Genomic DNA, 22722 nt, shown 5'->3' with positions numbered 1-22722 from the left:
GCCTGTTAAAATTTCATTGGCTAGACAGCACTGTCATTGAGTAATGTAAATGCCATATTTCTAAGGTATCCAATCAGTTCTATTGTAAAAACAGGATTTTTTTTCTTTAAAAAAATTGCTTTGATGCCAGAAGTACTCTTCGGTATTGTGGACAAGTGTAGGGGGAGGGAACTAGCTCTTAAGAGGGCCAACATTTCAAAAAACATTTTCAGCAACTTAGTTTTCATTGGATTACACACAATGTAGTGATCATGTAGGACATGTTGAAAATAATCATGTTATCTGCACCTCATGTGATTAAAACAATACATAGCTCTCCTCCCTAAGTGAACAAAAATAAGGTTTGCCACACAAGGAATTGGATGATCTGTCAATTGAGATTAGTCCTAGGAGAAGGAGACAGACCATACCTTGGGGCTAAATATGTAACAACATGTCACAACCTGAGGACTGTTTAAAAGTAAGACTGTTTAAAATTAATATTGAACGTACCAAATGAAGTAGAAAGACTGTTTAAAATTAATATTGTTTAAAAGTAATATTGTATGTACCCAACAAATGTCAAATCGATTGACACCTACAGAATGTTGGAAAACTGTACCTTTTTGCTATGTAAGCTTTGGCAATATGGTTCTCTGTAAACTTTCATGCCAATAAAGCATTTGAACTGAACTGAACTGAACTGAGTACCCCTTTAAGAGAAAGTAATGCCTAATTAGTCAGTCATGACATCACTGTGCTGTGCAAATCCAGTGCCTTAGCAGAGCCCACACATTCTAAAATATTGGCAAAAGAACCAGAGGCAACATGAGGGGAAAACATGTTTACACAGCAAGTTGTTTTGATCTGGAATGCACTGCCTGAAAGGGAGGTGGAAGCAAATTCAATAGTAACTTTCAATAGGGAATTGGATAAATACTTGAAGTGGAAAAATTTACAGGGCTATGAGGAAAGCGCAGGGGAGTGGGACTAATTGGATAGCTCTTTCAAAGAACTGGGAAAGACACATTCAGCTGAATGGCCTCTTTCTGTGCTATATCATTCTATGATTCACCTATGTGCCTATTATTTAATGGTTGCTATAAAACTTTAATCCAGAAGAAAATAAGTCTAACTTGCAAACTCTCTTTATAAATATGGTTTTTTTTGCTCCCTTGATTATAGTGGCTAAAATGCTAAAGACAAACATCCAAACACATAGGTGATATTTGAAATCTAATGATGTGCTCCCTCAATGGCTCAGTGGGCAAAGCAAACCACCTGGTGTGGTACTGAGCAATAGTGGCCAGGAAAGTTTCAGGTTGCAGCCATGGTCTGTGCTGATGTAGGATGCTGAGTTAACTGATCTCAGCGAAGGCAACAGTGAGAATACTACCAATCATCCAAGGTTCCTATTCCTCATCACAATCAAATGAGTTCTTGCAAAGTGAACCTGGATGGATGTCAAGTAGGGACAGGATTGGACTTGGCTGCAATGCCCTTCATGGACTAATAGCCCACTAGCAGTCACTGTTACCACTTAAACATTAGACAATGGTTGCTTGGGTGAGCTGCTAGAAGACTGCTGGCAGCCATAGAACTGACCCCCAAAAGGAATCGCCACTATCAGGAGAGAGGAGCGAAAAATAAAGAAACAAGTGTAAATGCCCAGAACAACCCTTGTCTTGGACTTTTTTGCAAATATGGACTCACCATGCCTTTGTTGTCAGTCCCATTTGTTGTGCAGATTTTGAGCAATTTGAAAGTTACAGGCTTCTCGTTCAGCTCTGCTCCAAGGGCTGGTGTATCTGAGTGGATATATACTCCACTCGATTGCTGTACAATTTCCAGGGGGAGAAACAAAAAATAGTTCAGAAACATAAGGATGTAGGAATAGAAAAAGGTAATCCAACATATCTACCTCACCGTGTCACTTAGGTCCATGTGCATGATTGTTCAGACATTTTTCATTACATCCTGGTTTGGCACTAACTCTCTTCATTCTACTTCAATGGTTAAAGTGGAATAGAATGTTGTGACATGGTATTTCAGCTCCTAAACAATTTACCTAACTGATTTCCACTTGTTAACAGCAGGCTCATGAATTGAGACTTGCATTCATTGGACCTTTGTGTTCTCGTGATACTTGATTAAAAGCTTAAGTATGTGACCTGAGCTTCTCCCATATGTGTACTATTGCACACTCCAACCTTAGTTTCAGCATGTTACTGCTATTGCCCATTTCCAAATGCCACTTGGTAGTGTCGCTGCCAATCCGCTCCTAATTCCTATTATCCAGTGCTTTTGTTGGGTAAGTGAGGTAGGTTGAATACATGCAAACATATGAAATGGGTGCAAATAGACCCATCAGGCCCATCAAGCCTGCCCCATTCAGATATGCACACCATTGACCTACTCCGTAACTGCAATCTTCTGGCAGGGGCAAAAACCAGGAAAATAACCTGCATCCAATTTAGGAAAAACTCTGGGAAATTTCTCTTCAACTCCTTAAGGCAATCAAACAAAGTTCCAGAAGATTGCAGTCCCTATAAATCTTGACAATTGGAACTACCAACAACTTCATCCCTATAACCTGAAATGTTCTCTTCACTCAGGAACCGGTCAAGTTCCCTTTTGAAGGACAGCAGCGAATCCATACCTACCCCACTTCAGGGAGTCTGATCCAGAGGGCGATGACTCTCCATGAAAAGGTTTTTTGCCATCTCTAGTCATACACTCCAATTTCAAACTGCACTATCCAGAACACACAAGAAACGTATCTCACCCTTATAATGGACTTCTTATGGATGACATCTCAATCCGTGGCATTCAAACTGATCAGCCTTATAATGAATCTGTACCAAAGGAATTTGATCACAGAATCACAGAAACCCCACAGTGCAGATAGAGGCCATTTCGGCCCATCGAGCCTGCACCGACACATATCCCACCCTATCCCCGTAACCCCACGTATTTAATCCCCCTAACACTAAGGGTCAATTTATCATAGCCAATCAACCTAACCCGCACATCTTTGGACTGTGGGAGGAAACCGGAGCACCCGGAGGAAACCCACGCAAACACGGGGAGAATGTGCAAACTCCACACAGACAGTCACCCGAGGCCGGATTCGAACCCGGGTCCCTGGTGCTGTGAGGCAACAGTGCTAACCACTATGCCACTGTGCTGCCCATTGATGATTTTGATAATCTGGCCATTGTACCATGTTTAGCTATTTGTTTTAAAGAAGTCCCAAGTGTGATAGTGAATTCCTCAACAACTTCTCCCTTGCCATATCCGCTCCCACCCCGAGTTGTTCATTCCCATAGTCATGATAACTCACCTGTTGTCGAGCTGGAGCAGATGGGCACCAGCCTTGTTCCTGTGTGTAGGTATAGCGCTGATCACTGCTTGGGTCCATATCCACCATAAGTGTATACGACTTTTCTGGGTCGAGCCCATGCAGAGTGACCACAATAGATGGAAACAAACACCTGGGAAATAATAAGAGATTCAATTCACTCTGCTTACAAAATTCTAAAATGATGTAATCTATAAAGGACTAGTATACCTGTGTAACGGAAAGGTTATTATTAATGATGAGCTCCTGTGGCATAGCTCAGAGATTATGTTGTTGCAAGAGGAGGTTAGTACTGTGTATAAAAGTGAAAGAAGGGAGCCATCTCCACTGAAAGAGATCTTCTCGAAACATAGAAAAATAGGAGCAGGAGTAGGCCATTCGGCCCGTCGAGCCTGCTCCACCATTCAATATGATCACGGCTGATCCTCTATCTCAATACTATATTCCCACTCTCTCCCCATACCCGTTGATGCCTTTTGTGTCTAGATGATGCCTTTTGTGTCTAGAATAGGAGATAGCTAACTAAGTGTTTTTTGGTTGGTTCCTGGAAAATAAATGGTATTTCATTAACCATCGAGGGTAGATATAAGAACATAAGAATTAGGAGCAGGAGTAGGCCATAGGGTCCCTCGAGTCTGTTCCGCCATTCAATAAGATCATTGCTGATCTTCGACCTCAGCTCCACTTTCCCGCCCGATCACCCTTGATTCCCCTAGAGTTCAAAAATCTATCTATCTCAGCCTTGAATATACTCAACGATTCAGCATCCACTGCCCCTTGGGGTAGAGAATTCCAAATATTCACAACCCTCTGAGTGAAGAAATTCCTCCTCATCTCAGTCTTAAATGGCCGACCCCTTATCCAGAGACTATGCCCCCTAGTTCTAGACTCTCCAGCCAGGGGAAACAACCTCTCAGCATCTACCCTGTCAATCCCCTTCAGAATCTTATGTGTTTCGATGAGATTACCTCTCATTCTTCTAAACTCCGGAGAGTATAGGCCCAATTTACTCAATCTCTCCTCATAGGACAGCCCTTTCATCCCAGGAATCAATCTAGTGAACCTTCGTTGCACCGCCTCTAAGCAAGTATATCCTTCCTCAGATAAGGAGACCAAAACAGTGCACAGTGCTCCAGGTGTGGTCTCACCAAAGCCCTGTACAATTGTAGCAAGTCTTCCTTACTCTTATACTCCAACCCCCTTGCAATAAAGGCCAACATGCCATTTGCCTTCCTAATTGCTTGCTGGACCTGCATGCTAACTCTCATTGGTGGTGGGGTGGGTGCGGGTCAGGTGGTCGGCGGGTCCTGGTCCTGCCTCCTCTTTCATCAGGTAAAATATTGCGATTTTGCCCTAATTGGGCAATTGATTCCCTGTGTGTGCGCTCCCCTGGCCAATTACTGTTTTGGGTCTGGAACTCACCTCTGCTGACGTCTGTGAACCAGCTGCATTTAAGGGGCCCATGCAGCCTTGGTTCATTCTCTTACTTTTTGCTTCTGGTTTGTCTACTCTGCTGACTACTGCTGACATGGCAACCTCAAGGGCGAAGGCCTCACCACAATTTGCTGATTACTCCCTCCATGCTCTTGTGGAGGGAGTCAGAGGTCAAAAGGAGGTACTCTTCCCATCCTCTGGGAGGAAGAAGCCACCACAGCAGACCAAAGCTGTGTGGCTGCAAATTGCACAGGAGGTCAGCTCAAGATCGATGTGCATTCGAACCTGGGTGCAGTGCCGAAAAAGGTTCAATGACCTGGTCCGTTCAGGGAAAGTGAATATAACATCACCATTACCCTCAATCTGCTCCCCATCTCCTCTCATCACCAGCACTCTGCATTGTCAACCTACTCCTCCACATCCCACTTTACCCTTACATCCCTTGCACCCTTAACCATCCCTCTCTCTATGTACACAATCACTTCACTATTCGACTATGCTGCCCTCACACTCGCTATCACTGTTATGCAATACCAACAACTAACAATGCACAGGGAGGGCCCTTGCTATTGGTACCTCACTCCATCTTTGTCTCCTAAGCATCTATGCTATGGCTGCTGTACACTCACTCCATCATTCTCACTCAAACTCCACTTGTCTCCCTCATTGCAGGAAAAGAGAGCCCACAATAAGAGGGAGAGGGCTAGGACAGGAGGAGGGCCACCTTCAATTGCCCATTTGACCAACGCTGAGGAGGCTGCCCTCAAAATAATCGGAGGTGATGAGGATCTGGAAGTGGGGGACGGTCAGATGGGCGCAACAGAGCAAGCTGGTGACAGAATAGATTTGCATTTCTCTCATTTACATTGCATGAGTGACTGATAAGTCAATATGTATAAGCATCAGATGCCATATGATGATCTGCACTATTCCATGTGCATGCTACGTTAATATTACATGTGTAACTCATGCCTTTACTCCCTCGCAGGACCATCGACAGCCCCCCTCCCCACTGTCCAGGAGGAAGAGCCAGAGCCAGAAAACTTCTCAGAGGAACCTGCAACCTTTGAGGGACCTTTGGGAGATAGAGTAGTGTTGTCACCTGGTGTATCAGCTCACAAGTGAGCATCAGCAGATGGTGGAGACAGGGACAACAGTGGAGAGTCCTTGTCGGAGGCCGCAGGGCGCTCCCAGCTCTGCTCAGCTGCAGGTAGACCCTGTGCCTCTGGGTCCATCCAGAAAGAGAGCGCTGCTGGAACTCCAGGGACAGGTGCAGGAGTATCTGACAGGTTTTGTCTCCAGGTTTACTGGAGGAGCGATGGGCAGCTATTGAGCAGAGAAACCAGAGCTTCATGGGAGTCCTTTTGAGTAGGACTGCCAGTGCAGAGATGGGTCCTCATGGCCCCCCTGATGTGCAGCAAGGTGCTGTCAAGCCACTTGCTAGCACTGAAGTGGGGTTGACCCATGAGAGGGATGTTGGTGGCAGGCAACAAGGAAGTGGGGGCTCCTCTCCAAGCGCTCATAATCCCATGCCACTGAGTAGCCCTAGGTCAGAGCCCCACCAGAGTCCTCACCCAACTGAGATGGGCGTCTTAGCCCCTGCACAGACGCAGGAGGAGCAGACTGTTGCCGAGCCCTAACAGGCTCGCAAACCCAGAGGACGCCCGCCAAAGGTGTCGAAGCAGAAGCAGCATGAAGGTGAGCAAAGTGTCTGTACATCTGCTGAAGCCACAGGGGAGGCACCACGTAGAAGCACGCGTAAGAGGAAGATAAAGCACAATTAGTCACAAGGGTAGTCACTTGGGTGTTCTGTTCTGTTGTCTTTTGTTTTCTTTAATATTTGACATTGTCATCCTTTTGTGAATGGATTAAACAGAAGTGATGGCAAATAGTTGAAGTTCTGGCCTTTGTGATCTCGGAAATGGAAGTTCCACATTGAGGGCTCAGGGCGACTTGCATTTGTAATGATGGTGGTGAGAGTGATAGGAACCCACAGGTTCTTGTACATTGTGTATGGTGTGATAAGAAAGTGCCAGCCACATGTGTTTGATTCGTCTACTTAAGCGAATCTGGCAAAGATTAGTGCATCACGGGCAGCAATGTGCTCGCGTGCTGCTGGAACTGGCGCATCTGCCTCTGCAAGGTCTTCCTACTCACCTGAGGAGGCTATGCGCTGAGCCACTTGTTCCTCAGGCAGCTGCAAGCCACGATGCTGTGCAATGTTGTGCAGTGCACAGCAGACCACGATGATTCTGGAGACCCTAGCTGCCGAATACTGTAGGCTCCACCTGATCTATCAAGGCATCTGAATCGCATCTTCAGCAATCCGATGCTTTGCTCAATAATGGATCTGGTCTAAATGTGGCTGGCATTGTAGCGCTCCTCAGCTTCGTTCAATGGCCTCCTCAATGGCGTCATCAGCTACGTCTTCAGGGGATAGCCCTTGTCTACAAGTAGCCACCCAGAAAGTTGGTTTGGCGGATTGAAGAGCAGAGGCACACTAGACTGCCGCAGGATAAACGAGTCATGACAACTGCCAGGGTACAAATGTCCTTCCTGTGGTTACACACCAGCTGCATGTTGAAGGAGTGGAAGCCCTTGCGGTTGACAAAAACAGCTGGGTTGTGATGGGCTGCCCTAAGGGACATACGTGTGCAGTCTACGACACCCTGCATCCTTGGCAAGCCTGCCATATTTGCAAAGCCAACCGCACATGTGGTTATACTTGCTTGATCCGTGGAGAAGTATATGTAATTGTGCACCTTGGCAAAGAGGGCATCGGTTACCTGCATGATGCAAGTGTGTGCGGCTGACTGGGAGATGCCGCTGATGTCTGCTGATGAGCCCTGGAAGGACCCTGAAGCAAAAAAATTGAGTGCGGTGGTGACTTTGACAGCCACTGGTAAGGGGTGTCCACCCGTTCCTCTAGGCTCCAGGTGTTGGTGCAACATTGCGCAGATGTCACCGACTACCTCTCGCGAAAGTCTCAGCCTCCTTTGGCACTGCTGCTCAGTCATGTTGAGGAAGGTCATCCTCGGCCTGTAAACCCTGTGTTGGGGGTATCTCCTGCAGCGAGGTGCATCCCTGCGCTGACGCCCTCTGCCCTGTGCACCATCAGGTGGCTGAGCAGGAGGCTGGCGCTCCTGCTGTTGCTGCTGCTGTTGTGCCTGGTTCTGCTGCTGCCGCAGCTGCTCATCCTCCGAATCTGAGGACCAGGATGAAAGGAAATAAATGGTTCCCATGCTGCTGGTAGATATCGCCGTTGAAGAAGCGTTCAGTCAATGTGGGGAGATGGTTTTCCCAGGAGGTCACAGTGGAGATGGATCTCAGCTTCACCACTTCCAAGATCAGTAGACCTGCAAAAAGTTTTCCAAGATCTGAAAAAACAAAGTTCTGCCACCTGCAACTGATCCTTATTGAGAGCTTCGTTTTTATGCTGGACCTGCAGCTGTCAAGAAGGCAGCCACTTGTGAACCTGACACAATCAGCTGGCGTGGTTTGGGATCGGCGTGGAACATGCAGAAAAAGTGGTAAAATGTAAAACGACTGTCAATATGGCATTATCCAGGCAGTTAACTGCCTTAAGTGCCTATCCTGCCGTTTGATGGCGGGACCGAATGGGAGTCTGTGAGCTCGCCTTTGGCAAAGTTGCACGGAGGCAGGTTGACAGCGGGATCGGAAGCCGCCATCATTTTTTTCAATTTTACCACCTGATCCGCCTCCAAACCCGCCCCCTGAGTGCTGGCAAAATCGCAGCCTCTGCGTTTCCTATACAAGGACACCTAAACCTCTTTGAGCACCAACATTTAATAGTTTCTCAGCATTTAAAAATATTCTGTTTTTCTATTCTTCCTACCAAAGTGAATAACCTCACATTTCCCCACATTATACTCCATCTGCCACCTTATTGCCCACTCACTTAACCTATCTATATCCCTTTGCAGGCTCTTTGTATCCACCTCACATAACTAAGTTTGTTTCCCTTGCATACCACACTTCCATAAATAAGTACCTGCATGTAATATGGGGCAGCAACTCTTTGCATTTAATGTGCATCATTTAGTGAAGGCCAAGAAATAAAAGATTAAACTTATTTTCAACTTTCCTTCTTTACCAAATATCAATATATAAAAGTACCTACTGTTACCAAAAGGTTCTGCTTAAATAAATGTTTAAATTCGGGAATTTTATTCAGAACTTCTATTCAGAGCCTCCATCCAAACTTGAATAATGTTACGGACCTTCCAAAACTTGGTACTGTTTATGTGAACAGTAGTTGTTTTTGAGTTCTGAATATAAACATAAATAAAAACAATGCAGCCAGTACTCTATAGCCATTTAAAATATATTACAACATATAACGGTCTGCTCTGATTTGTTCCTTCCCAACTCTATATTCAGTAGTTGCCGATTGTAGGTGCAGTAGACCAGCTAGTATATAATACCCGGTATGCACATTTTTGCTTTCAAAGTTAAATCAAATGGACTGGGAATTGAACTTGGGACCTTTCTGGTCTGTATGGCTCAGTTCCTCACTGGACAGTGAATATACTAACTGAACCATCAGGGAGAGTGGCAATGTGCCTTTAACTCACCCTATGCACAATGTTAGTGATATAATCTGCACAATGACAATGTTATTTGAATTGGTGTCTTCTTTGTACCAAGTCTAAATCTTATGACTGTCACTGGAATTCTTTGCTTCAGTTGAGCGATTTTCATGCTTCTTAGAGCCAGTGGTTTGAAGATAAACTATTCTAGATTTCAGAGATGTATTAGGCACTCCTGTATCAAGTGACTCAATGAAATACTGCAAAAAATAATCAATAATCCCTCTTGCAGACAGCTGGAGAAGGGACTGAAGGAGAAAAACTAAAATTGTCCAATTTGTCACACTCAAATAACAAGTTCTGCTCACCAATTGTAGTATCACATTAACGGTGCTCGAGGAGAGGAACGAACAGCACAGTACGGCCAAGCATAACACCAACGTTTTAGGAAGCAAAACACCTTTAGGCCAAAATACTCATTCCTTTTCAGTAAATCAACCCCACCAATCCACCTTTCCATCATATCCCTTAATCTTGTTTCTGTCCAGAAATCCGTCTAAATTACCTTTGTTTTGCTGAACGAAACAGCAAAGCAACTAATTCACTTTCTTGAGTTCGAAATATCCTCAGCCTTTTATCTATTGACCTCAGGATTACCATCTGTGGGAATGCAGGGAGGATGTCTCAAATATCTGGTCACATCATATCCCTCACTTTTTTCAAAGCAGAGTACCAAAAAGGTTTTGCAGCTATCCAGCCCACTAACACATGAAGCTGATGTCATATGACTGACATTTGCCCCCTCTATCCTTTGAAGACTTTTAGTTGTGATGTGACCTTCCTGTAGGGCCCTGAACTGTGAACACACAGTGCAAGCCATTTCAGACTTTTCAACATTCTATGCCAATTACTTTATTTAAATCTTTCCCCAGGGACTTGAGTTCCAATTTGGCACACTTTTAGAGCAGCTTCATCAGCATCTGTGATAGGAAGATAGGTTAGTATTTTGAGTAGGATACTTCATTAGAAATGTTCTGATGGAAGATCCCACCTGAAACAGTAACATATCTTTTGTTGGGGTGGAGGACACTGATTAGGCTGCTGGCCATTTTCAGCATTTCCTATTTTATTTGAAAATTCCAGCATTCTTATATTTTCTTTTTATCTCTGCCATTGATACACTTTTAATAACGGAGTGAAATAAAACTGAAACCCTAGAGCTGTTCTTCGGTTTTCAGCCTCACACTGTCTGCTCCCTTGCCCAGTTTATTGCCACAGTCCTAAGAGTATACAAAATGGATAGTGCAATCCAGGAAGCAAGTAAAAAATAAGAAAAAAGAACATAGTGAGATATAATTCGGCAAAAATAAAATCAAAGTGAAGCTTTGCCCTCTCAAATCCTTGCATAAAGTTTTTAACAATTCTGTTAGACTAGGAAAGATGGGAAAGTAGGGAAAAGGGGAGATAGGAAAAGAAATAAAAAGAATGAGGTAAAAAAAATTATAGGGCACAGGAAGACAAAGGAAGCAGAAGTAGAAAAAGTTGACATTTTGTTTATTTTAAATTGTTCTCTAAATGTGTTTCATTTTGTGGTATAGGGAAATGAATAAAGCTACTCCTGTTAGTTAGGGTATGTTTGAGCATCACAGTACTTGACTGAAAATTTGTCTCTAGGTCGTGGAGACCACAATTGGGTTAAATTATATCTGTCATTGCTTGCTTAAATGGTTCAAATATTCTTTTATGGTGATTGTGTCTCTTATATTTGTCACTCTGCTGCATAGATTGGTGTCATCAGCAAACTTTATAGTATCCTAACAGATCTCTCAAGGCTTTTCTCACAGTACTGTATATCAGCTTGTATTTTCTTTTATAAGGACAGGGAGTGCTATACATTGTATTATTCTATTAAGAACATAAGAAATAGGAACAGGAGTAGGCCATATGGCCCCTTGAGCCCTGCTCTGCCATTCAATAAGATCATGGCCGATCTTTGACCTCAACTCCACTTTCTCGCCCGGTCCCCATATCCCTTGATTCCCTTAGAGTCCAAAAATCTATCGATCTCAGTCTTGAATATACTCAATGACTGAGCATCCACGGCCCCCTGGGGTAGAGAATTCCAAAGATTCATAACTCTCTGAGTGAAGAAATTTCTCCTCATCTCAGTCCTAAATGGCTGACCACCCATTCTGAGACAATGCCCCCTAGTTCTAAACTCTCCAGCCAGGGGAAACAGCCTCTCAGCAACTAACCTGTCAATCCCTCTCAGAATCTTACAAGTTTCAATGAGGTCACTTCTCATACTTTTAAACTCCAGAGAGTATAGGCCCATTCTACTCAATCTCTCCTCAGAGGACAGCCCTCTCATCCCAGGAATCAATCAGGTGAACCTTCATTTCACCCCCTCTAAGGCAAGTATATCCTTCCTTAGGTACGGAAACCAAAATTGTACACAGTACTCCAGGTTACTAAGTTGGAGGTATGTTCAAGCTACAAAAGCAAAATACTGCGGATGCTGGAAATCGGCAATAAAAATGAAAATGCTGGAAATACTCAGCAAGTCAGGCAGCATTTGTGGAGAGAGAAACAGAGTTAGCGTTTCTGGTCGCTGACCGATGACTTTTCGTCAGAGTTCTAACAAAAGGTCATCGACCTAAAACTTTAACTGTGTTTCTCTCTCCACAGTTGCTGCCTGACCTGCTGAGTATTTCCAGCTTTTTCTGTTTTTATTTGTGTTCAAACTAGCCTGTTCTTTTAAGGTCAGAAAGTCTAGTTGCTATTAGTGAACATAGCATAAGATCATTTAATGGCGTCCATGCATTTTAAAAGAATCTAGGGAAGAGACAGCAGAGGCATTACTACACATATTTAATAATTCATTAGAAAAAGGTGTGGTGCCAGAGGACTGGCAGATAGCTAATGTAATAATACCTATATTTAAGAAGGGAGATAGAACAAATCCAGGGAATTATAGATCAGTCAGCTTAACATCAGTGGTAGGATAAATAATGGAATCCTACTAAAGGAGAAAATAGAAGAACATCTAGAAACCAAAAACATAGTAATGAATAGTCAACCTGAATTTCAAAAGGGAAAGTCTTGCTTGACCAACCTTACTGAATTTTTTGAAGAGGTAACAGGGAGAGTAGACAAGGGTAATGCAGTAGATGTAATTTATCAGGATTTTCAAAAGGCCTTTGATAAGGTACCCCATAATAGACTGATGAACAAGCTCAGAGAATGTGGAGTCAGGGGACAAGTAGCAGAATGGATAGCTAGCTGGCTTCAAGACAGAAATCAGAGAGTAGGGGTAAAGGGTAGCTATTCACAGTGGCAGAAGGTGGGAAGTGGTGTTCCACAAGGATCCGTGCTGGGAACACTGTTGTTCACAATTTATATTAACGATTTAGACTTTGGAATCAAAAACACAATTTCTAAATTTGCGCATGACACCAAATTGGAGGGATAGTCAATACTGAGGAGGACTGCGACAAATTACAGGAGAACATTAATAAACTTGCAGAATGGGCATATAATTGGCAAATGAAGTTCAACACAGATAAATGTGAGGTATTACATTTTGGTAGGAAGAATAGGGAGGTCACTTATTACTTGGAGGGTGCGAGTCTAGGTGGCGTAGAGGAACAAAGGGATCTCGGAGTACAAATACACAAATCACTATAGGTTGCGACATAGGTTAGCAAGGCCATTAAAAAAAAGCACCATTATTTCTAGAGGTATAGAATTGAAAAGTAGGGAAGTTATGCTAAACCTGTATCAAACCTTGGTTAGACTACACTTAGAGTACTGCATACAGTCCTGGTCGCCATATTATAGAAAGGATATAGAGGCACTGGAGAGGGTGCAGAGAAGATTTACAAGGATGATACCAGAAATGCGAGGGTATACATATCAGGAAAGGATGAACAGGCTGGGTCTCTTTTCTCTTGAAAAAAGAAGGCTGAGGGGTGACCTAATAGAGGTCTTTAAAATTATGAAAGGTTTTGATAGAGTGAATATCGAGAGAGTGTTTCCACTTGTGGGGAAGAGCATAACTAGAGGCCATCAATATAAGATAGTCACCAAGAAATCCAATAGGGAATTCAGAAGAAACTTCTATACCCAAAGAGTGGTGAGAATGTGGAACTCGCTACCACAGGGAGTGGTTGAAGCGAATAGTATAGATGCATTTAAGGGGAGGCTAGACAAGCATATGATGGAGAAGGGAAGAGAGTGTTATGCTGATAGAGCGAGATGAGGAAAGACGGGAGGAGGCTCGAGTGGAGCATAAACGCCAGTATATCCTATGTAATAAGAATTTAACTGTTGCTTGGTCAAGGAACTTCGTAGATTGAAATGTGCTCGTCAGTTTCAGCTTGTAGCTGAATAGCACCAAACATTTTAAGATTGTTTTGCATCTGTAACAATTTGTAATATTTGTATGACAATTGTTAATATACTAGTAAATCACTCCTGGTGTTGCCAACGGTAAATCGAATGCAGAATGCATAATTCTGCTAAAGTAAATCTGTATGCCTTTAAGGCCACAAGGTCTAACAGTTGTTGAATAAACACAAAGTAAGGTCAAGGTTTAATTGCTGTTGAGGCTGCAAGTCACATCCATGATTTTCTTTTTTGGTAAGATAATTCGGAGGCTACAGATATGCTAGATCCCGTGTTAGCTGTGGCTCAGTGGGTAGCACTCTCGCCTCTGAGTCAGAAGGTTGTGGGTTTAAGTACCCACTCCAGAGACTTGAGCCACAAAAATCTAGGCTGACACGCCAGGGCAGTGCTGAGTGAGTGCTGCACTGTCGGAGGTGCCGTCTTTCGGATGAGACGTTAAATCGAGGCCCCCGTCTGCTCTCAGGTGGACGTTAAAGATCCCGCGGCACTATTTTGAAGAGGAGCAGGGGAGTTATCCCCAGTGTCCTGGCCAATATTTATCCCTCAATCAACATCACTAAAACAGATTATCTGGTCATTATCACACTGCTGTTTGTGGGAGCTTGCTGTGTGCAAATTGGCTGCTGCGTTTCCTACATTACAACAGTGACTACACTCCAAAAGTACTTCATTAGCTGTAAAGCGCTTTGCGACGTCCGGTAGTTGTGAAAGGCGCTATAGAAATGCAAGTCTTTCTTTTTTGTGTGTTGAGTGACTGCCTTCGTTTCTTTATACTTTTGTTTTTTAAGTGTAATGCAGAAATTTGACAGTAAAACTTGAAGGAAATGCATGCTACATGACTGTTTATAGAATATTATTGGCATATAGATATACAAGAAGTACTCTCCTCTAAGACATTTATAAATAGTACGAATGGAAAGGACCCTGCAAAACCTATCTAGTCACACCTCCAGATGGTGCTTCTTCCATTTATCATCACCTGCTTCCTGTTCAATTTTCAACGCCATGGTGTGGAGATGCCGGAGTTGGACTGGGGTGGACAAATGTAAGAAGTCACACAACACCAGGTTATAGTCCAACAGCTTTATTTGAAATCACAAGCTTTCGGAGCGCTGCTCCTTCGTTGGTAAGATAATTCGGAGGCTACAGATATGCTAGATCCCGTGTTAGCTGTGGCTCAGTGGGTAGCACTCTCGCCTCTGAGTCAGAAGGTTGTGGGTTTAAGTACCCACTCCAGAGACTTGAGCCACAAAAATCTAGGCTGACACTCCAGGGCAGTGCTGAGTGAGTGCTGCACTGTCGGAGGTGCCGTCTTTTGGATGAGACGAAGGAGCAGCGCGCCGAAAGCTTGTGATTTCACATAAAGCTGTTGGACTATAACCTGGTGTTGTGTGACTTCTTACAATTTTCAACGCAGCTAGCTAGTTATCAGTTAACTCCACGAGCCTTAACCTTTAAAAAAAATCAATATCCTATATATTTAATTTATCCTCCTTTGTCCTGCCAAAGTATTGAAAATCCCTTCAGTTTCTTTAGTTTAGCTTCTACTCTTGATTCACTGGTCAATCTCTATGGGACAAGTTCCACAGGGCAAATTCCACAGCCTTACGAACATAAGAAAATATGAAATAAAGAACAGCAGTTCATCCCATTATGTCTATTCCCTTCTTAGAAGTGTATAATTTGTCCTATATTATATTCATATTTGCCTTAGAGGAATTCTGAAAGGCACCCCAGGAGATAAGAATGTATAATGTTTCTATCTCCTCTAAGACCTTGGGGAATGGGGTTGAACTCAGCCCAGACTTTCTCAGTGAGGTCCATTCTCAATCCAAGTCTTAGTGACCACAGTTTCACAGCACAAATATTAATTCAGCACAAATTGGCAGTCTCACTCAGAGATGTCATAGCCTGGCTGGTGTGGGAAATGCAAATATCACATTGGAGCAGTAAAAGCTGATTTTTTTCTTTTGCCAATTTTCTTCACTCTCCTCCTGAAGGCATGGACTTGTTGATGAGCAATTGTGTTTTACAGGATTTCTCGAAGGCTAAATAATATTGGGCAAGTTATACACTATTTGTGGAGGGCTTGATGAAAGAAATGACCTTTCCTGATTCTGCATTTTTACACTCTTAAACTCAAGTGATGTGGAATTTGCCATGTAAAACTATAGTCCTGTGAAGATTAATGGGGTGGGGATTGGGGGAGCAAGTCTCATTGTCCCACCCCGACTGCTGCCTCAGCAGGGATAAGTCGGCTAACTCAGCACTGACCATTTTTAAAACCTGGCACATTCTTGGTCTGTATCGCAACAACTTGTTTTTATAGCGCCTTTAACATAGTAAAACATCCCAAGGCGCTTCACAGGAGCGTTATCAAACAACATTTGACACCGAGCCACATGAGATTTTAGGGTAGATGACCAAAAGCTTGGTCAAAGAGGTAGGTTTAAAGGAGGAAAGAGAGGTGGAGAGGTTTAGGGAGGGAATTCTAGAGTTTAGGGCCTCGGCAGCTGAAGGCACGGCCACCAATGGTGGAGCGATTAAAATCGGGGATGCGCAAGAGGCCAGAATTGAAGGAGCGCAGAGATCTCGGAGGGTTGTAGGGCTGGAGGAGGTTGCAGAGATAGGGAGGGGAGAGGTCATGGAGGGATTTGAAAACAAGGATGAGAATTTTAAAATCGAGGCGTTGCTTAACCAGGAGCTAATGTCGGTCAGCGAGCACAGGGGTGATGGGTGAATGGGGCTTGGTGCGAGTCAGGACACAAGCAGCAGAGTTTTGGATGAACTCAGGTTTACAGATGGTAAAACTCACTGAACCATCAAGGAAGCAGGGAGCGCACTTCTGAAATTGAGGTTACATTACTGGGGCAGTGCAAAAGGAGCTGTACTCTACCTCTAAACAGTGTCACACATAAGCTGAGAATGGTTGTTGTTGAAACTGGGAGCCAAAGGGGGAACCATGTTCAATTTCTCAGCACTGACATCCCTCACCTTGAGAGCACAACATTCACTAAATATAAATAGAAAGGATATTGGAGCCATGGCCAAAGTGCAACATAGATTCATTAGGATGATACCAGGGAAAGAAAGAAAGACTTGCATTTATATAGTGCCTTTCACGACCACCGGACGTCCCGAAGCACTTTACAACCAATGAAGTACTTTTTGAAGTGTAGTCTCTGTTGTAATGTAGAAGGGATAAGCGAATATATTTATGATGATAGATTTGAAAAGCTAGGGCTGCATTCATTGGGGCAAACAAAGATTTAACAGGAGTGTTCAAAACTTTATGAAAGGATTTGAGAGGACAAATAGTGAACACTGATTTCAACTGGTCAGTGAATTGGTGACAAGGGAGCATAAATTTTAAATTAGTACTAGAAGCAAAAAGAGGGAGGTTTGAGTATTTTTTTCTTGCAAAGAGTTATTAGGATATGGAATACATTACCACAAGTAGCTATCGAATGTGAGTCAATCATACCATTTAAAAGTGAGTTAGGTAAACATTTAAAGGAAAATATTCAAGGATTCAGGAAATAGCAGGGAACTAGGATTACAGTAGCTAGCTCTGACGAGGAGCTAGCACTGGCACGATGGGCCGAATGGCACTTGCAGCACCAACATTTCTATGATTCTATAAAAACACAGACAAAAGATTTAAATACATATATTGCCATAATTAACAAGCACACTCAAGACATGAACCAGTTAATATAGAGTTGTCACTCATCCTGTTTGTGTGGGGAAAGGGGTTAAAAGTCCTGAAATTGTACCTCTTTAACATGAATTACAACCCTCAATTGCCTTTGAAATATTCAGAATAGTTGACTGATTAATGACTCCTATGGGTCATGTAAAATGTTACATTGTGCCTGCAGTATTCATATTCAGTACTTGTATTCACTGCAGCGGAATCTCTGGTGCTCAAAAAAAATAGTGTATGGAAGAGGAAAAGTCAATGCAGATGTGGAAAACAGCACTGCACAGTTTCCCTGCTTGTGTGGTAAATAGCCAGGAAGGCAGCTCTGAACTTGGTAATATCCTATCTCACTGCAGCCTGTTACTGCGCCAAAATGCTTTGTGCATCCAGGAACCTCCATTTCCCAGATATAACCAGCTTCTGGGCCTGAGGTCAAAGGTATTGTAATCTGAGTCAGCATAGCAATTAGCCTCAGTGCCCCTAGTTGGGGAGAGGGGAGAGAAATTGCCAGGGTTCCTGTTCCTGGTAGTCTATCCATGAGTGACATGGCAGTAAGAAGGATACAAATTTAAGATAATCAGAAAGAAAAATAAAGGGAAGGTTAGAAAAAAAAATTCTGTACAGAGGATGGTTAGAATGTGGAATTCTCTGCCACAAACCACTATTGAAGCAGAGTCCATGAATAGCTTTGAAGTGGAATTAAATAGTTACTTGAAAAAGAGGACTATGGGGAATGAGCACAGATTGGGCTTGGGCTAGGTTGCTCATGTGAATAAAAGCACTGGCACAGACTTGATAGGCTGAATGACATTTTTCAGTCCTGCAACATTTTATGATTCTGTTCCATTCAAGCCAACCCCTGAAAATTAGCAAAACTAACCAGCAGCTTCAAAAAATCTGACAACTATAGAATGGCCCTAATTATAAACCTATATGTGAAAACCAGGAGTTCCACAGGCTTTGTAATGGTAAATGTAGGTTTACTCAGCAAATTGGCTGCTGTGTTTCTTACATTACAACAGTGACTCCACTTCAAAAGTACTTCATTGGCTGTAAAGCGCTTTGAAACGTCTGGTGATCGTGAAAGGTGCTATATAAATGCAAGTCTTTCTTTTTCTTTTTTACCCAACATTCCTTGCTCAAATTGGAGGCAAACAAAACATAAACATATGAAAGCCTGAGGGGGGAAATGCGAATGCTAAAGGCACAATATTGATGGTGCATTTCTAGGGGTCAGAGGCCATGTTCCCCTAGGAAAGTTTGAATTTTTTACATTATAAGTGATGCATTCCAGTTAATTTTAAGCACTTTCATACTTCACAATTGATAGATATTTTTTATCTAAAAAAAAAAGTGACATTTAGATTTTCAATCAACCAATTAAATCCCCAAAAGCTACGTGAACAGTTATTCTCCCACAGCTCATCCCCACATCTCAGCTCACAAAAACAATGTACCCCCTCTGGACTCAATTTACAGATTTACTGTATCACATCTAACACCCCACCCTTTCACTCCTCCAATACTTTGTTTCCCGCTTCCCCCTCAATTCAACCTGCCACTCCTCCCACCTTAATTCACCTGGCACTCTTCTCCCACCACCCCCTCCCTCCCCAAACAGCACTGGCCCCAACTTCTTCCTCTTCCTTCTCCCCATCATTTCCCTTCTCCCCATCATTTCCCTTCTCCCCTTTATTTCCTCCTTCTCTCCTCCCTTCATTTCCAGTGATTTACTTCCTTCAGTGCCATTCCTACCTGACTGCTGTTGGTAATGAGAGTGATTCCAGCAGTTGCATACTGTAGACAGGACCTTCTGTTTTCACAAGAATTCCCGCCTACAATATGCAGGGTCCGGAATCACTTCTATTAGCAACAGGGCTCTAAAGGCAAGGGTCCAAGTTCATACTGATTTTTTTGTCAGTGAACACTGACACATAAACTGGAAGTCCAAAACGCTGACTTTCAACATGAAACATTGACAGCTGATAACTCTTGCTGGAAATTTCACATGTTTGCCCCCCCCCCCCCCCACCATCAAGCTGAACAGTCTGCCGATTCTCACCGTCTAAGCTTCCAAGTGGTGACTAGGACAAGTATCAGAGCACTAGCAGTGCTCATGGAACTGTATTCCAGCATGAAACACTCTTCAGAAGAGAGGGGAAAAATGGGAGAAAACTATTCCTTATTTCTGTGTTCGCTAAGTTATAGGGAAAAAAAGCAATTACTAAGGTAACTGGTGCTGGATGACTTGTAATTTAAGAGCTTTTCTATAAAGATATTGTGATTCATTAAAACAGAAATGTCTTTCTTCTGCAACTGTGCAGCATTTACAAACTGAATCAATAAGCACATGGAGTGCAGATGATCTTGTTTCACAAGTGTGGGTCAAGATGTTCTTTAAAGAAGTGCATTGCTCCTGCTGGGAAGAACAAAGAGGTGGGATAACTGCAGTAACAGCATAGACCAGATTAGCTGCTGTGACAGCTCAGTGTAATTGCACTGGCCAATGTAGAGCTGAGTCATGCAAACCAGGAGCCCCAGGTTCAATTTCTAACTGTGCCAAATTTGCTGATTTCAGCCATGGTGATGTTAGATGCAGTGCAATTGGTCTTAGTGTGCTGGGTTAGGGAAGGGAGGGGAATAATTGGCATGGTTTCCTGCTCCTGCTCCTGCTCATCACCAGTAACCCCTGCTAGAAAGTATACATGTATGGTCCCCTTGCCATTGGACCAAGACCTTGCTCTGTCAAGACCGTGTGGTAGCTGGTGTGCAATGGCCAGCCCATGTTAAAAGAATTGACGCACAGGCATCTTCCACCCTTTAATTCTATGTATTATGTACTTCTCTGTCAATAAAACTATGCAAAGAAAACAGAGGGGGGCGGGGCTCATCATTGGAAGTAGCAGCCAATTCTTACAGGATCTTGACATCAAGCCGGAGTGTTCCTCAAACAGTCAGGAATATCCACCCCACAAACAACGTTTATGGTCCGTCATGTTGGCCAGTGGGGTAAATCACATTGCAGCAGGTGCTGTCTACTGCAACTTGCAATTATATAGCGCCTTTAACACAGTGAAATGTACCAAGGCGCTTAATCTGTAGTAAACTGAACTCTTGCAGTGTAGTTTCCTTTTTTTCCCTGCCTCTTACTGGCCTACAGTTCCGTCAGTGGATGCTGACAGCAATCTGGTACCTCACTAAGTGCCCGTTCTTCCTGCTTGAGTTGGTGAGCATTGAGGATATCACAGCCCAGCCGAATCCTGTCTCCCCTGAGATTCACACAGGTGCGTTTCCCAGCAGGGCTGACAGAGGCAGGAACCCTGGCTGATTCTTCGCTCCTTAGCCTGGAGACACTGGTGGTGTGATCGCATCAACACTATTGTGCTCAGCATGGTTTTAAAAACTGGTCAAATATCTTGCAAGGAATATAAAAATATATCAATTTAGATTGTGTAGTCCTAGTGTCTAAAATACTGTGATGCCCATCACAGTCAGATAGCCTGTTACAATTTACTGACGAGGCTGAGGCGTGAGGAATTGCCGCTTGGTCAATATTTCCCTAGAACCGCACCCCAGTCCGATTCAGTACAGTCGGTGGTGGGCGGAATTAAAGAATGAAAATTGTGGGGGCGGGGGACATTTTATAAGGAAAATGAAAAGGTTACAATGTCAATTACTGTACCTTCCTCTGCCCGTTACTATCATCTCGGTGCCCACTGAATGGAACTTCCTCCACAACGACTCGTTCTCCTTAACCAGTCTGATTAACGGCACCATCCTGGTGGTCCCCGGATCCAGGGTCTCCATGGGAGAGAAAAAAAATCCACGCTCTAAGATGTCCTCTTCAGGAAAAGTTTCCAAGGAAAAGTTCCCAAGCATCGAGTGCACCGATCCTTCCCTTTACCATTACTGATGAAGAGACGCGCATCAGAACTGTAAGTCTGAACATTACCAACCAGGAACAAAAACAGTGATGGACTTTTATCCTTTTGTACAATTTAATCTTTTATTAATAATTTTCATCAAAAGAGAGATTATTTGTTTCTATATATCTCTATCTGTGTTCAAAGCCAAGGGGTGCCAAGTCTGAGTTCTTGTCCTCAGTTAAAGCTGTTCACACACTGGATACGAGCATGAATTTTGTCAATGACGGAGAAGGTAGATTTGCTGTTAAAGACGGGGCCTGATGGACAGTCAGAGTTCACACTTTCATCCTCGGTGGAGTGCTGAGGGTGACGATCTACCTCTACTGTTGTCCCCATTGCTGCTTTATCCGACCCCTGGTACGCCTCTCCCGGGCTGCTGGAGCCTGGCTGTATCTGTAGCTTGGCAGCCTTGTATTCTGCGACGGCTCTGATCTCCACTGTGTCTCCGGCTGCGAGCCTCTATCCGATCCGGTCTCGTATCGCCTGGAACTGCTGAGCTGATCTCTCTTCACAGACACATGTGGTCGCTTATCCGTTTATTCCCCCGGCTCATCTCTCTCAAACTCTTTCTAAAATCTCCTTTACTTTTCACGTGACTCTTGCGATCACAAGATCTCTTCCGGGGACCTCAGCCGACCGATCGCCACCCTTCCCCGGGCTCAACAATCTCCTTCGCCCTCAACGCCCAGGCTTGCTGGGGTCCAAATGCCTTCTGATTAATTTCTCCCCAAAATGTCAAATCTCACCGTCTTCTCCTCCATGTAGTTCCATCGCTTTTCTCTTAATCCAGTTATTTTTAATCCACTGTGCTCTCTCCAATTTAATCTTCTAGTTTCTTGCCTTTTACTTAGTCATGGAAAAAATATATATAAAGCAGGCGAGACAGCATGGGCAGTGCATGAAGCTTCATCCATCACCCAGCCTCGTCCTATTATTATCATCAGCGGCTCAGTCAACAGCCCCGAGAAAGAAAAATAAACACTCATTTCAGCATCTGACGTGTCACTTTCCCCCTCACGCCACAAATCCTGTCATCAGCAACATGTAACCGCATCTTCACCCAAACTCAAACCAGTTGCACAGTGATGTCAAGTAGCAGCTGGTGCCAGCGAGCTTTTGGAGAACATTTCCCCCGCAGCAAATGGAAGCCGGCACCTCATCATCGCTCACTCCCTGTTAAAGAGACAGCGCCGTTTGGGTGCTGTTATTTTGCATTTTGTTTCCTGGAAAATTGCTAAGAAATTCTAACCTTACTTTCAGTATTTGTTCAGAGTGAATTAGGACAACGAAGCGTCTTTTTAAAACTTCTGGATCGAGGCAGGATAAATCCATTAGTGATTTTCAGAGAAATTATTGGGTTGT

General features: G+C 43.6%; 1 protein-coding gene across 2 annotated transcripts in view; it reads right to left on the bottom strand.

The window, feature by feature from the left end:
- Positions 1-22503, bottom strand: part of fam222aa (family with sequence similarity 222 member Aa) — a 328869-nt gene extending 306366 nt beyond the window's left edge. Inside the window, exons 1-3 of one of the 2 annotated variants that reach the window (XM_085961322.1) lie at positions 21117-22503; positions 3323-3473; positions 1693-1815 (exon numbers count right to left, since the gene is read on the bottom strand). In XM_085961322.1, the coding sequence (XP_085817448.1) occupies positions 1693-1815; positions 3323-3473; positions 21117-21313 (471 nt within the window). In that variant the 5' untranslated portion in view covers positions 21314-22503. Of the gene's footprint in view, positions 1-1692; positions 1816-3322; positions 3474-21116 lie in introns of those variants that run through there. The other variant, XM_085961323.1, reaches the window with a different exon arrangement.
- Positions 22504-22722: the final 219 nt, after the last annotated feature.

Source organism: Somniosus microcephalus, chromosome 19 (assembly GCF_052327205.1).
Source record: "Somniosus microcephalus isolate GS21.2 chromosome 19, FLI_Smic_1.0, whole genome shotgun sequence".
NCBI lineage: Eukaryota > Metazoa > Chordata > Chondrichthyes > Squaliformes > Somniosidae > Somniosus > Somniosus microcephalus.
This window is presented reverse-complemented; position numbering and strand designations above follow the sequence as displayed.